The sequence below is a fragment of the Centruroides vittatus genome, unplaced genomic scaffold (genome assembly GCF_030686945.1).
Source record: "Centruroides vittatus isolate TY-2023 unplaced genomic scaffold, ASM3068694v2 scaffold_435, whole genome shotgun sequence".
Lineage (NCBI taxonomy): Eukaryota > Metazoa > Arthropoda > Arachnida > Scorpiones > Buthidae > Centruroides > Centruroides vittatus.
The window spans coordinates 1,805,246-1,820,292 of NW_027122708.1; the positions used below are offsets into that span (position 1 = coordinate 1,805,246).

General features: G+C 31.8%; 1 protein-coding gene across 1 annotated transcript; it reads right to left on the reverse strand.

Annotated features, from left to right (window-relative positions):
- Positions 1 to 10,697: 10,697 nt before the first annotated feature.
- LOC136989151 (folate receptor gamma-like) lies at positions 10,698 to 14,395 on the reverse strand. Its single transcript, XM_067287248.1, has 5 exons — positions 14,151 to 14,395; positions 11,495 to 11,689; positions 11,281 to 11,416; positions 11,105 to 11,184; positions 10,698 to 11,041 (listed from the first exon to the last, which is right to left on the reverse strand). Exons 1-5 carry the CDS (start codon positions 14,328 to 14,330, stop codon positions 10,859 to 10,861), a joined length of 774 nt encoding a protein of 257 aa, XP_067143349.1. The 5' UTR covers positions 14,331 to 14,395; the 3' UTR covers positions 10,698 to 10,858.
- Positions 14,396 to 15,047: the final 652 nt, after the last annotated feature.

A 15,047-nucleotide genomic window follows, 5' to 3' on the forward strand; every position in this document is an offset into this window, starting at 1 on the left:
AATTACCCTGTACAGTACTTTTTTTTTTAACTCTTTCCGCCCTGTGGGCACTAAGAGGGCCTCTTTTAGAAGGCCCACAATGGGGCGACCGGGTGGTGAGGGACGGGGCCCGACATATCCGAACGGACCACCCCCCGAAAAATTCCTGGGGATTATTCGACCCCTGTACAGTACTGTACGTGCAACGATTTTAAGGCACAAAGTATAGCTAGAGGTCTTAGTGTGCCAATGTTTATTTTTCCTATTGATTATCATGGCGACATTGCTTCGTTCAAAGTTTCTTGTAGTAAAATGTGCACTTTATTCACATATTGAGTGTTATTGTCAAATCTGCCTCCGGTATGCTTATGCCACAACTTTTGAAAATTTTCCTTTACTTAAAGGTCGGCAAAAACATCTATCAGTCTAGTTTCACCAGTCTTTTTTTTTTTTATGAGATCACATAAAAGCATCTCGCATTCTCGCAAATAAAAAAAAACTCTTGTAAAAATGCGAGAATCTCGCATTTTTACAAGAGTTTTTTTTTTATTTAAACAAGTTTTATATGAAGTCTTTCGGACGTTAAGTTAGCAACTTCGATCATATGCGAGAGACATCACAACTTATCCAGCATGGATCACTTTTCAAATATTAATAGTAAACCGGTATTAATTAGTAGTCTTAGACCATCCTCTCTTCCGGGAGGAAGTCAACGACTACTTTTGCTCGAATTACTTTCAACTCCCTTCTGCAACGGTCCATATCGCTGGTCTTTTATCAGACCAGCGATATGGTGGCATTCGATTGGGTAAATTACATAAAGTAAGATTACCAACCAGCCTGAGCAAAATATTACTTAAGTGGTTTTCAAGGGTGACGAGTTTAAATATTTGGTCCTTTTTTCGCGAAAACATTTGATAGTCGGATGTGAATGAAAGTTTGTTAGTGCTAACTAGGGTTTCTCGTTTCCCGGTCTTTTGCTTGTCCCGGGATTCCGGAATAAAAGTAATTCTATCCCGGGAAACAGTTCAATCATTTTTAAGATATATCATTTGATTTTAAGCTATTTTGTATAATTATTTTTCATTTTTTAAAGTAATTAATACGTTCTACAATCTCCAAAATCACATTTAATAATGCTGTGTAAGATATATATTAAAATTATCTTTGGGTTACGTAGAAATGTTCACTAATAGAAAAAATGTATTGAAAGTTTGGAAACTGCATACAACAACAACAACAAAAAAAAAAAAAAAAAAAAAGACTTTGAATTGAGTTGAAAATTTAAAGAAAAAATGAATTTAGATCAAACTTCTAACTTAGAAGGTAATTTTGGTTTTTGAAATAAAACAATTTATAATATAATATTACAATAATATTTTGTAAGATTTTAAAAAGCAAAGACGGTCAATACTCCCATCACTCAATCTAATTCTTATTTTAGTAATGAAAAGTCTTGCTACCGAGAATGCCCTTTCCGATTCAATTGATATAATTGGAATCGTGTTTAATGCATTTAAGAGAAAATAGATGTTTTTTTTTCACTTGTAGCCTAGAAGATTTCTAGTTCGTTTTCGAGATTGTAGTACTTCTTTTGTTCTCTAGTATTCTTGATTTGTCTACCTTGGCTGCTTTAATAGCGGTATTAAGCTTGTAGCCAGATAATTCGACAGTTCGTTTGTCTTTAATAATCAGGTTTATGAAGAAAAACTTCATATTCGTTTGCATCCTTGCCAATTTGCACAATCTGGCATAATGCAGTTATTGAAGCTACTGGGCATAGTTAAAAATTAAGACAGCATAAGCACAATTATTCCATATATTACAGGTTCTGACAAGTAAAGAATTTTCAGAGTCCTGCCACAAATAAGCTACGCATTGATTATGGACTATTTGTAACATACCATAACGAGGAAAAAAATTTTAAAAAACTAATAAGTAGGTTTAAAATTAATAAATACAAATTTATTCTGACAGTTTATGAGTTAATTATGCTTTCTATTTGCAAAATTTCCTGAACTTTAACACAAAATAAGAAAAAAGTGAATTTAAGAAATTTGCGGGATTTCCCTGGTTAAAAAAACGACCGGGATCCCGTTTGAGAAACCCTAGTGCTAACATTAGAAAAAATATATATATATCGTATTTTCAATTGGTGTCTACTAGGGATTGCAATTGTTGGATCCCTCATCCAACAATCCAGCTGGATCCAGCGCATTCTTCGGCCTGCTGGATCCAGCACCAGGTGCTGGATCCAGCGCTGCGGATCCGCAAATACTCAATTAACTTTCTAAAATAATGGCGCAAAAGTCTACGTTGTCGGCGTTGCTGCTTTACTGCGTGCGCTATCGTTCGGCGGCGAGAGTGACGTTGCCGTTCAGTGCAGCATGTGCTACACCTCCTCACTACACCGCACCGCCCGCCCTTTTACCTCTGCGGATCTAATTGCCAGTTGACTTTCCGCTCTCGCTAAATAAAGTGTCTTCGCGCTAAATAAAATAAGTAATCCCTCTACTAGTCCTGGTGCATAATTCTAATTTACGGTCGGTTGTGACGTCAATGAATCACGTGACGGAACGATTTATGATTATTTAATGATCCTGAAATCAACTAGCGCAGAGGCAGAAAGAGCCTTTTCCGCAGCGGGATATATATTCAATTCATTAAGAAGTTGGGAGACAACACCATCAATACCATTTGTTTCTTGAGATCCTACTTCCAGAACAGTGAAAAAATAACAGAAGTAATTGATTTAATTTTATTTAATCCCTTAAAATATTTTATTCAAGACAAGACTAATATTTTATAACTTCTACTCTAATTCTATTAAGTAAGAGTTTTTAACTTTTATTCTATAAGTGGTTAGTGGACTAGGCTAGGCAATTTTATTGTGAAAATTAGTGAGAAACTGAGACTACCTAGTCAGGTAAATTGTTAATTAAATTAATGAGTATCAGTATCTTAGATATATGATGATATTAATGTATGTGATTCATGATTGTCATAATAGTAACTAATTTCTTACTCACTACTTTACTAACACTAATAATTAAATTACTTATAAATAACTACAGACTGATATGTAGAGCCTATATAAGAAAACCAGTAAGACTGATAGCCACTTAACCACTGATTATCCGTCCTTACATTATTATAATATATTAATACAAATTTATTAGTAGAATTACTTTTGCTATTATTTAAGTTAAAGATTAGATTATAATTATAATGTAAGCATTTAACTAAAGTTAATTATCTCTATCTCAAGTGATAAACCGAACCAAAGTTAAGTTTACTACGTAAATGTGTAAGTTTTACTGATTTATAGTGACCAGTCTAAATAATAAAAGTTTAAGTATTTAAAAAAAAAAAATGTTTTATTTCTTTTTTTAAAAAACAAATTACTGGATAGATAGATAGATAACACTTTATTGCACCAAAAATACATCTGCGCTGGATCCGCGCTAGATCCAGCTGGAATCATGTTGGTCCAGCAAAAATCCAGCTGGATTGAAAACACTGCTGGATTGCAATCCCTAGTGTCTTACTTGACTAATGAAATTGTGCCATTTCGTACCATTCGATTATCGCGATAAACGTGACAATGATAGGCTAAAATAAACTAACAAATATTAAAACGAAATAATTTATATAGGCCTATATATAGTTAAATGTATATATATATATATATCAAATACTATGGTATAACTACAAATGTTAACTTACATAAGGGTTTATCACACCGAGTGAATCTAAACACATTCTTTGTTGACTTAATTATTCCGAAACAAATTTTTTTTTTATTTACTGGGTGCATACACAGGGCATCTTTAACACCACTCTTTATTCTGGAATATCTTAAGCCCTGGTCACACTATGCGATTTCCAGCCGCGCAGGTGACCGCAACTGCAACAAGCGCGAGTCGCGCACGTCTTCTCGTGGTCACACATTGTTCATTGACGTTGCAACTCGGAACATGTGACCCTATAGTAAACCAATAAAATTACAGTAGCTTGTTTTTTGTCTACTTTCGTGAGTTTACCGACATTTTACGTTCTACTTCAGAGTATTTACGGAATTTTAGCTACTTTTCTTATTAAAATAGCAAGCAGTTCCTTTTCTGGAATAAATGAAAACAGGCGATAATTTTGTTAGAGCTGGCGAGAATATACGACGAGAAAAATATGAAAAAACGTTCATGCTGGGTTAAAACTTGGCGAAATGAAAATCAACGGGCTAAACAATCGTGCTTTTACCAGCTGATGAATGAATTACGGCTTTCGGATGCCGAACGTTATAGGAGAGATATCCGTATGAACATAATTTATACTTATAATTTAGGTGAAACGTTTCGTAGTTTGATATACCAATTTAGAGTGGCCCATAATTCGATATCAGTCAGTCATTATCCCAAAAGTTTTGGATGCTATTTATCAATATAAAAAAGTGAATATTTGAAGGTAAGTGTTGTTTAGAGGAAAGCTTGAATGATTTAATTCATTCATAATCGATCTTTTTTCTTTTATATAAGCATTTATTTTATTCAATTGTATATTATTAAAAGTAATCAAACTTTTTAAAATAAATCTAACAATAACTTTTATAAATTCAGATTTGATTTATATCAAATAGTTTCAGTATATTTAAATGCTATGAGTTAATATAAAATGTTGTATATTTGTCAACATATTGATAACACAAAGTATGACATGGCACAAAAGACGTTTTCTGATTGGATGCGCGTTTGCAACCGTCGCGAGTAGAACAAACTTTTTGTTTCTAGTTGCGGTTGCAGTCGCGCCGGTTTTCGAGGGGGAACTACTAGTTAACGGGAACAGCCGTTGAGGTTGCAGTCGCCCGCGCGGCTGGAAATAGCAGTGTGACCAGGGCTTTACACACCGATATGCGACGCCCCTCTTCGGTCGGCTACATAATATAATGTAATATGGAAGATACATGTTCATAAACTTTTTATATAATGGTAAATTGCTAAATGTCTTAAAGAAAAGAAAGCATCTCTTTACAACGTACTCTAACTAATGTATATGTTAGTCAAAACCCGTTTTTAGTTAGTTTCAACTAGTTAAAACGCATTCTAGTTTATACTGGATGTCTTTGTTAAAACCCGTTTTGTCCAGTTAAAATTAGTTTTAACTCAAATTCATTTTTGACTAGCAGTAAATTCTAGTTTTAACTAGACAAAACGGGTATTAACAAAGACATCCAGTATAAACTACTTTCAAGTAGTTAAAACGCGTTCTAACTAAAAATGGGTTTTGACTAACTTATATTGGAGTATTAGAATTATAATTTAACTTTGGATTATGCTTTGCTTTTTATATGGTTTTGTTAATGTTCTGCCATGTTTCTTATAAGGACACAAGTAAACATTGGATTAAAAAAAAAACTAAGTTATTAAAACAAAACAAAATACAATAAGACCTTTCTCTGCTTAATGTACTGTACACTTCTAGTCTAACTCTGGTGCCAACTGACTACAGTACCCCTGGTGTTCTCTGGTTTTTACTTACTAAATTAAATACTCCCAACAGGTTTAAATTCCAATCTATTTTATTTAATTTAGTTTATTATTGGTTTCATTTTCTATCTAGATAGAGTAATAAAACAAACTTTAAAATAAAAAATAAAAATAGCTTAGAAAATAATTTCTATTTTTACTATTGTTTGGATCAATATAATTATGCCAACATATCTTTTACAGAATTTAATACCTATGATATACATAGATCAGAATCAAGAAAATGAATATCATAACTAGTTCTGCCAACTTTGGTCCTATAACAGACCCGATGCTAATTCCTGTTTGCTGTGTAAAATTTTCCATTTGTGATGAAATAATTACTTCTGTAGGCAAATTCTAGGTCTATTTCTTCTTACATTAAGAAAAATTGAAGTACTGAATCTTCTATTAGTTCCCAGGTTATTGATGGGTATGTCTAAACTGGCTATTTTATAGTTTTTATTTACTTTCATATCTTTTATAAGTTCATATAGAATTAAAAATGCAGATGTAGAATGTATTTTTTTGATTTGTTAGAAATTTTTCTAAATTACATAGCAAAAAGTATTTAAAATCAACAATAAGTCTCACTTGTTTTCTTGGTTTGTGCATTTTTAACTGCATGTTCAGCTTTGGGGTTCTACTGTTTAAATAATCTAATCTTTTTATTTTATTCATCTTAAACTGTTTATTTACCTAACACAAAGAATGTTCTATTCTTTGTGTTAGATTGGTCACAGTGATAAACCCTTATGCAAGATAAGATTTTTAGTTATATTATAGTATTTCATTTATATAAGGGTTAGTACAAAATCTAATAATCTTAAATGTTGATACTTACTTTTTGCCCGGGCAACGCCTGACTTACCTGCTAGTTTCCAATAAATTGCTGAAACCAGTACAGAAGGTATCAGAGTGACCAGTTAAAAATAAAGAGTTTATTGGGCAATAATGCAACTTATTGTTTTATTGGTTGGTATTATGCTAAACTGACACAAATTTACTTCATACATGAATTTTCTGCATATGGTTATTTTAGCTGGACCCAATTAAATCATTACCAATGTTTTTACCTTTTGATGACTATTTGGGTACATATTACATTTGCTTCTATAGCCTACAGAACTTAATTACATATAAAATACTTTTGTTCTTTTAAAATGTTTAACAAACAAATTATTACACAAAACAGTGCCCAAACAATTCCATTCCCCCAAACACTGGTAGTTTGGTTGTGGGTTTGCACCTTGCCAGGCCATGTGGAATTTTCCAAGTTTGCCTCATCTTTATCACCTACATATGGTCCAATTACCCTTAAAAAGACCTTCCAGAAAACATCCCCTAGGCAGATTGCCTAAGTATTGAATTGCCATAACCAACAAAACCATTATTAATAGTTACTTGAAGTTTTGTGTGAACAATTTAAATGTAAAATTTCTGGTTCTGGGCCATGTCATAGCCACACAAAATTTTTATTTAACTTTGATGAAATTTAATTCTTTTGAATTTGATAAGGACTTTATTTGAATTTGAGAAAGGACTTGATCAAGAAATTTAAAGACTTGAGAAAGACTTGATCAAGAAATTTAAAGACTTAAATTTCTTGATCAAGTCCTTTCTCAAGTCTTTAAATTTCTTGATCAAGTCCTTTTCATTTTTACATTTAGAATGTACAGTTGTGTCCAACTTGTCTAATGTCTATCAATAGTTTTAGCATCAGGAGGAAACTTATGTTTATGAAAAGCTTTTCCAATAAAAATCAACAAGAACACATGCACCCTTAAGATTTATCTAGTTTTTTAAATTTCTTAAATAGGAAAAACATTCACACGATACAGTGTGCAATTCTATCTCCTGATATATCCATACTAGATATTATGCACATATGAGCCGCTCAGTGCACACATCGATAAATTTAAGATTTTTCAAAAAGTGGAGTTAAAGTGTCAAAGCCCTTGGTATAGTCATAACTTTTTATATTTATAACAACTTTCCTGAATAATAAAGATTAGCACCGTTAAATGGCAAATTTTTTTGGCCATTGAATAATAAGTAATTTATTTCAGAAGCCATTTCGATTAACTCCATACTCTAATGTAAATCGTTTCAGTAACACTGTATCTGTTCTGGCCGTGCATCGACGCTTATTTGTTTTTAAACAGCCGAAAATGCTCTCTCCCTCTCAATAATATTCGTAACAAAATCGCATCGGTAAACAGATAAAAAGAAGCACAATGCAAACGGTAGTTAGTATAGCAGTGATCTCGCACGCTGAATGTTACTGTGTACTTCTTAGTCTCTTCAACATTACTCCCAGATTGTTTTTAAAGAAATAAATACAGTCAAACCTGTTTTTATGCGCTCTTTTTTTGTGCGATTTTTTATTTGTGCGGTATAGTTGGCAACTAGTCTCGTGCGATTCGTCCTGTCTCACGTTGACTTATTATAGCTAAATAAACTTATTATAGCATAAATTCACTTATTATAGTAATATTATTGCATGAATATGCGAAAAATGAAATAATTTACTTTTTAAGTCAACAAAACACCACCTGGACAAAAATATGTAAAACAGACGATAGACCAGACGATGCAGTCAAGTGCTGACATCTGTTGTCAATAAATTCTATTTCGTACGGTTTTGAGTTATTTTCTATGTGAGACTTCTTTTATGCGGTCCCTATTGACCGCATAAAAACAGGTTTGACTGTATTATACCGTTATAATCAAGATGAGTGAGACTAATAATGTGAGTGAGGAAAGCAGTGATGATTCTTCAATACGATTTATCAACAGAAAGTCTGGTCCAAGAAGACGTTTATCATTTTCCTCGGATTGCAACAGTACAAACACAACAAAAAACACATTGATTGGGAGGAAAAGAAGTCGTAATCCTGTTAAATGGATACGAAATTTACAAAAGCATAACAGGATAAAGGGTTTGGCATACAGGAATAGGGGAGAAAAATTAATACCTGCAAAAACATTTGTCGATATACAATGCAGATGCCATCAAAATTGCAATCAAAAAATTCTTTAGGATGAGAGAGAGGCTGCCATGAAAGAATTTTATAGTTTACATAGTCAACTTGACCAAAATATTTTCTTAAGAGGTTGTATCAAAGTTAACAAAATAAAAAGAAGGCGCCCTACGAATGAAACTAAAGAACGAAGATCACATTCGTTTACATATTACTTTCGAAAAGAGAGACTTGATATTCCCGTTTGTAAAAAATATTTTAGACACACTTATCAGGTGAGTGACGGGCGGATATACGATTGTTGTTCTAAAGAACAAGTTACATCTTTGATTGATAAGCGCAAAGGCAGTGCTGCAAGCAATAAAATAGATGATACAAATGTTATAAAGCATATAGTCATTTCCAGCCTACAGTAGTCACTACACCAGAGCTCATAATCCAAGACGACAATATTTAAATCCTGACTTAAATATTAAGAAGATGTATGAACTATACGTCACAGAATGTGAAAAGGAAAACGTAGCACCAGTGAAAGAAAAATATTACTATAATGTGTTCTCTACAAAATTTAATTTACATTTTAAACAACCATCAAAGGATGTGTGTCAAACTTTGAATTTTTATTTGAAAAGCATCACATCTTCAGACGATGAGGGAATTAAGATGGCGAAAATTGAAAAGGAAACTCACTTAGAAGAGGCTGAACGGGCTCGCAGTCAAATTGCTGCTGATCGAATGGCAACATCGGAAAAATTGTTCGTATTTTCTTTTGACTTGGAAAAAGCTTTAGCCTTTCCCAAGTTGACCACATCCGTAGCTTATTATAAGCGAAATTTATATGTTTATAATTTTGGATGTCATGAATTCAATAAAAATATAAGCCACATGTTTGTTTGGCCAGAAACTGAAGGATCTCGTGGGTCTCAAGAAATTTCATCTTGTCTAATAAAGTACATAAAGACTTACGCTGCAAACTTCGAAAAAATAACAACATATTCGGATTCGTGTACCAGGCAAAACAGAAATATTAAAACCATCTTAAGTTTATTGAAACTTGTTCAAAGCACGGAAATCAAAGCTGAATCAATTGACATGAAATTTTTGGTAAGTGGACACAGGTATTTGCCCAATGACTCAGATTTTGTCATTATTGAGTCATGTGCGAAAAAAAATCAAAACATTTTTTCACCAGATGATTGGTACCATATAATCAAAACATGTAAAAAGAAAGCACCATTTCATCTAATCCAAATGACTCACCAAGATTTTTTGTCAACAAAACCTTTAGAACAGTCTATCATTAACAGAAAAGTAACTGTCACAGGGCTTCCAGTAAATTGGCTTAAAATACGCTGGATAAAGTTAGAAAGGTCCAAACCCTATCTCATACAATTCAAATGTGACTATAATGAAGATACAGAATTTCAAGCCATTAATATCAGAAAATCTTTAGTGGGTAGACCGCAAAGTTTGAAAAATATAGAACAGCCTTTATTATATCCTAAAGGTAGAACTGTGACAAAGGAAAAATGGAGACACATGATGGACCTGCTAAAATTCATTCCTCCTGTTAATCACGATTACTATAAGAACTTGTCAACAAATCGAAATGACAAATCCTCGCATACAGCTGATGAAGAGACATTATTTGTAATATTGCTGAATCATCCCAAAGAATAATGCCACTAACATAAAGCTGCTATGAATTAATTACAAAAATTATATTATAACCGAACTGCCAACATTCATTTTTATGGAAAAGCTGTGATAAAAATGTATAATAACTAACTTTTTCTGTAATAAATTTAAACTTTAAATGTACTAAATTTAACTTTATTACTTTTTTCAGTTGCCAAATCGATTAACTCCACCAGTCACATAAAAACTGTAACATTACTGACGATTGTTTGTTGGCTATTCTTTCTTATTAATTTTATATACCGTTAGATGAAAGCTATATCTGCAATTATGCATTCTACATTATATATTTGAATTCATATTATCAGAGGAATTTTAAAAAACAATATACATTACATCATCGCGTTTCTCAACTTTTCGTTTTATTGAGTTAATCGATGTGTGCACTGAACGGCTCATATATATGTTAGGGTGTGTATAGGAAAGTACATCAAGGCCCAAAATGATTTTAATACTATTTTTATGATCTGAATAGCATAAATTTAAAGTATTCAGGTTTCAATAAAAATACTTTAACTAGAAAAGTTGAAAAATTTATTTAAAAAATATTCAACAGTATTTTGTATAACAATTTAACAATATTAACAACTAGTTCATAAACTGATTAGTTGAACTATTGTGTTACAAATTTACCTGTAAAAAAAAAACAAAAAAACAACCCATAACTGTATAAAAAAGTTAAAATACAAGAACTAACAGAAGCAAAATAAGTAACAAAGAACAACAGTTGCAACTTGAACTTGACAGCAACTGATCAACGTAGACTTCAGCCACTCTTCTGTTTGGATTACCAGCCGAACCATTGAACCAAATACGCATACAACCTCCACTTTCAGTGTATTTCCAAGAATGATCCCAAACCTACAAAGTTCATATTTGTATGATATTCAAAATATAAATTTTAAAATGATGATGATTACTTACCTTCTCACAAAAATTTTTAGCTGTTTTAAAGACTTCCTCAAAAGTCTCACATTTAGTATTGTTTGGACAATGATTAACACCTAGGAAAGAAAGTTTAAAATTTCAGAATTTGATGTGTTAAAAGCCACAAAACTACACTGAATTATTGAAGTATTGAAAAATACTTAAAAATCTACCTTTAATAAATTTAAATTTGAGTGACCAGTTGTCTACACAGGTATAATCATTTTTACAAGCTTTCCACCAAGAATCACAGTCTGCAGAACATAGTGGAACATTAATAAATCTCTCTTTCCTTATTTTCTTATTATCCTTAAATAAAAAAAAGCTATTGGTTAAAAACAGTTTATAAAAAAAATTTTAAAAAGTCTTCATTATTTTAAAGACTACCTTTTGAGCCCATGGTCCAATGTTTGGTTCACATTCATAAAAGCAGAGATCTTGACGAAAATGTTGCCGACATTCTTCCGACATTTGATGGCCGGTTTCTTGTTCGCAATGATCTAAATCAAAGTTGTATATGTTTCGATGAATTTCTTGGCTTGTGTTTTCTGTACAGCACGACCTGTCTTTCCATGGTATACACTAGAGATAAAAAAATTTTATACTAAAAAGACATTTGTCTGTCTGGATGGCTAGCAACACAAGAATTAAAGATATATTTAGTTAAAAATAGGATAAACATGTTATACAACTTTTGGTTGTTTTGTTAAATTTCAACAGCTATCTCAATGCTTTTCAGTTTACTAGATCATTTGCTTAATTATACACTTTAATTATTGGAAGAAGTGCATTTTCATTTCTATAAAACATCTTTGAATTAAAATAAAAAATGGAAGGGAAAAAAATCTAGATTAAGTATGAATAAAAAGGAATTTTTCAACAACATTATATCTACAAACTGAAAAAAACATTGTCAGCTTTTATATTCATTAGTGGCATCATACCACATAAATCACAGTATGTTTTTAGCTGGGTGGTCACAGTAGATATGATTAGGGAAAAATTCATAAGCAAATTAAAAATATAAAAATTACTTAAAAAACTAATGCAGTTTAATACAAGTTTATACACACACACACGAACTTTAAAACTAATCTTGGGAGCAAGGCATGTGTATTTTTGGAGTTTTAGCTAGCACTTGCATAGATAACATTAATGTGTGTAATAGATTTTCAAATGAACAGATATTGAATGACAAACTTAATTTGAAAAAGAAATATCAACAAAACCAAAAATTCTGTAAAAAGAAGTAAAAACAGATTTCTGCATTATTGTAAAGTGAAAAATTGAATAATAAAATTTGGACTTTGTTTACTGTTACTGTATTAAGACAATAACTTGTCATTCTAAAACAAAAGTTATTCATATGATTATAAATTTGTATTAAAAATATAGTAAAGACCATCAAGAAATATGGTTATTCTAATATAAAATTTAAATCAAAGACTGGACAAGAAGCATAAGTGCTATGTTGGCTTTTCTTTATTACTAGACTTATTACACCATCACAAAAGACCAGCTTTAGAAAAATAAACAAAAATTTTATTCCAAGAGACTGCATTTCGACATTTAGTCCCTCATCAGCTCTTTATGATGTAAATATTTATGTACTGTACAGTAAGGACGACAATTGGTAAAATACCGAGTACAAATGATTATGATACATAAATACCTGGAAAACAATCATTTGTACTCTGTATTTTACCAATTGTCCTTACTATGCATAAATATTTACATCATAAAGAGCTGATGAGGGACTAAAATGTCTGAAATGCATTCTCTTGGAAATTTGATTTTTCTAAAGCTGGTCTTTTGCTGAATGATGATATAATAAGTCTAGTAATAAAGAAAAGCCAACATAGCACTTAAATTTAAATCTGGTTATATTTGAAAACAAAGCAAACTCTTAGAATGCTATCTAAATATTCAAGATACAAATGAGGAATATGAAAAAGGGGAAAACCAGTAATTCCACTCAATTCATTCCACCAATCATTCCACTTGATAAAGCAAAAAATACCTACAAAAGCCAACAAATACATTAGTTGACTGATAGGATCTACAGTAGAGTTATTAATAAAAAGGGACAGGCAGAACAAACTTTATAGACTTAGTATGGACCTATATACTATAATCATCCTACAATTCATATATTATGTTAAATATATTATTACACACAGATTTACTTGTTTATGCTAGAATTCAATTATTAAAAAAATATTTGGTTAATGTTACCTATGGTTCCAAAATGGCGGCTCATCTCTGATTCAAGGAAACAGAAGAAAGAAAACAGTGGGGACTCACATACGAACCTAACCTATTCTAATAATTTTGTTGGTAATAATTATGGTAATTTATTAGAATAGGTTAGGTTAAGTCAGAAGTGCGTCCACACTGTTTCCTTTCTTCTATTCGCTGGAAATCAGAGACAAGCCGCCATTTTGGAACCATAGGTAACATTAACCCAATAAATTTATATAGTAAAAAGAACTGCAAGCAGAATTCACTTTTTTTTTTCTTTTTATAATTATAAAAACAAAAGCATAGCTTTCAACAAGCTTTATACAATGTAATTTTTTGTAAAAAAAGAAGGTATTCTCTCATTTGCATATTTAAAAATGAACACATTTATGAAGTTACATACATCTTACACGCAGTTAGAAACTTAATTTTTATTTTTGAACATAAAATGCGTAAAAAAAGGCCACATTTCTTTTTATCTTGATGTGGGGACTCTGGGGAGCTTCCAGGACATTTCCTAACTGTAACGAGCACCGAAAAAGCTCTCATTTATATTTGTGAGAATTCAAAAACCTTTTAACAGTCTTTAAGAGTAGAAATGTTTGAGTTCGGGAGGAAAAAATAAAAATGATCTACCCAAACGGCATTCCTGGAAAGAGGTCAGACTTCTTTTTTAGCATTAGAGCAACCTGCTATAGATAATTACTCTATTGATTTTAGCGAGTTCTACTAGAATATCGCCGTAGGGAGAGATTATATAACCATCTCGTACCGAAAATACTTAAAAATAGAGACGACTTACTTGACGATATAATTTGGATTCGGGACCGGGTTTCTTCTTGTGATATTTAGCATCCAAGCACCAATTGAGCAGTTCGTCGCGGTCCCTCGATAACTGAGCCCACGTCTGCGTACAAACGGTCAATAACAGAACGCACGTAAGCCACATGCCGGCCGACAAAGGGAATGTAAAACGTGACATCGGGAAAAGGCGCGCGATTAACAATCCTCCAATCACGTTCGCTCTCTCTTTCCACTGCTCTGACTGGGTTCGTCTCTATTTATAGTATTTATGCCTGCGCCTTCGATCACTGCGCAGTCGGTTTCAATCGCCTATAATCTAATTGTTTGTTTATCGTTTAATTTATTATTATTATTATTATTATTATTATTATTATTATTAAATAAATAAACGTTATAATAAAATTGAAAGCCAACGTAATTCACTTCGTTAAAACAAAATAAATGACGCTATCGGAGTGTCAACAATAAAGTAAAAGCACGTGTAAACGTGAACCATCCAACGTTTTTTACGTCGTTGAAAACAAAAATATCATCGTGATTTCAATGAAGTGTTTCGTTTACATAATTAATTCAATAAAATGAATTAATTATTTCTATATTTACAAAAAACGATGTCTCGAGGAGAGTGACAACGCCTCCACGTAACAACGATCTCAAGTAAGAGCCTACTTACTCCATGATTCAAATTATTTACGATAAAATATCAAATAATTTAAATATTCTAATGTCCAGTATATAATTAAATAAGCTTACTTTAAAATTTTTAATATATTATATCATGTTACATAAATAGAATACATTTGTTTCGTACTACTGAACAGAGTATATCGTGTTATGAGGGGTCGGGGTGTGAGATGATGAATATAAATTGTTGCCTAATATAAATGATTATACT

Coding starts and splice junctions, on each gene's coding strand:
- LOC136989151 (XM_067287248.1), bottom strand. CDS start 14,330: ATGTCACGTTTTACATTCCCTTTGTCGGCCGGCATGTGGCTTACGTGC. Junction 11,690..14,150: donor AATCCAAATTATATCGTCAA/GTAAGTCGTCTC, acceptor TTTTATCTCTAG/TGTATACCATGGAAAGACAG. Junction 11,185..11,280: donor CAAATTTAAATTTATTAAAG/GTAGATTTTTAA, acceptor TTTCTTTCCTAG/GTGTTAATCATTGTCCAAAC.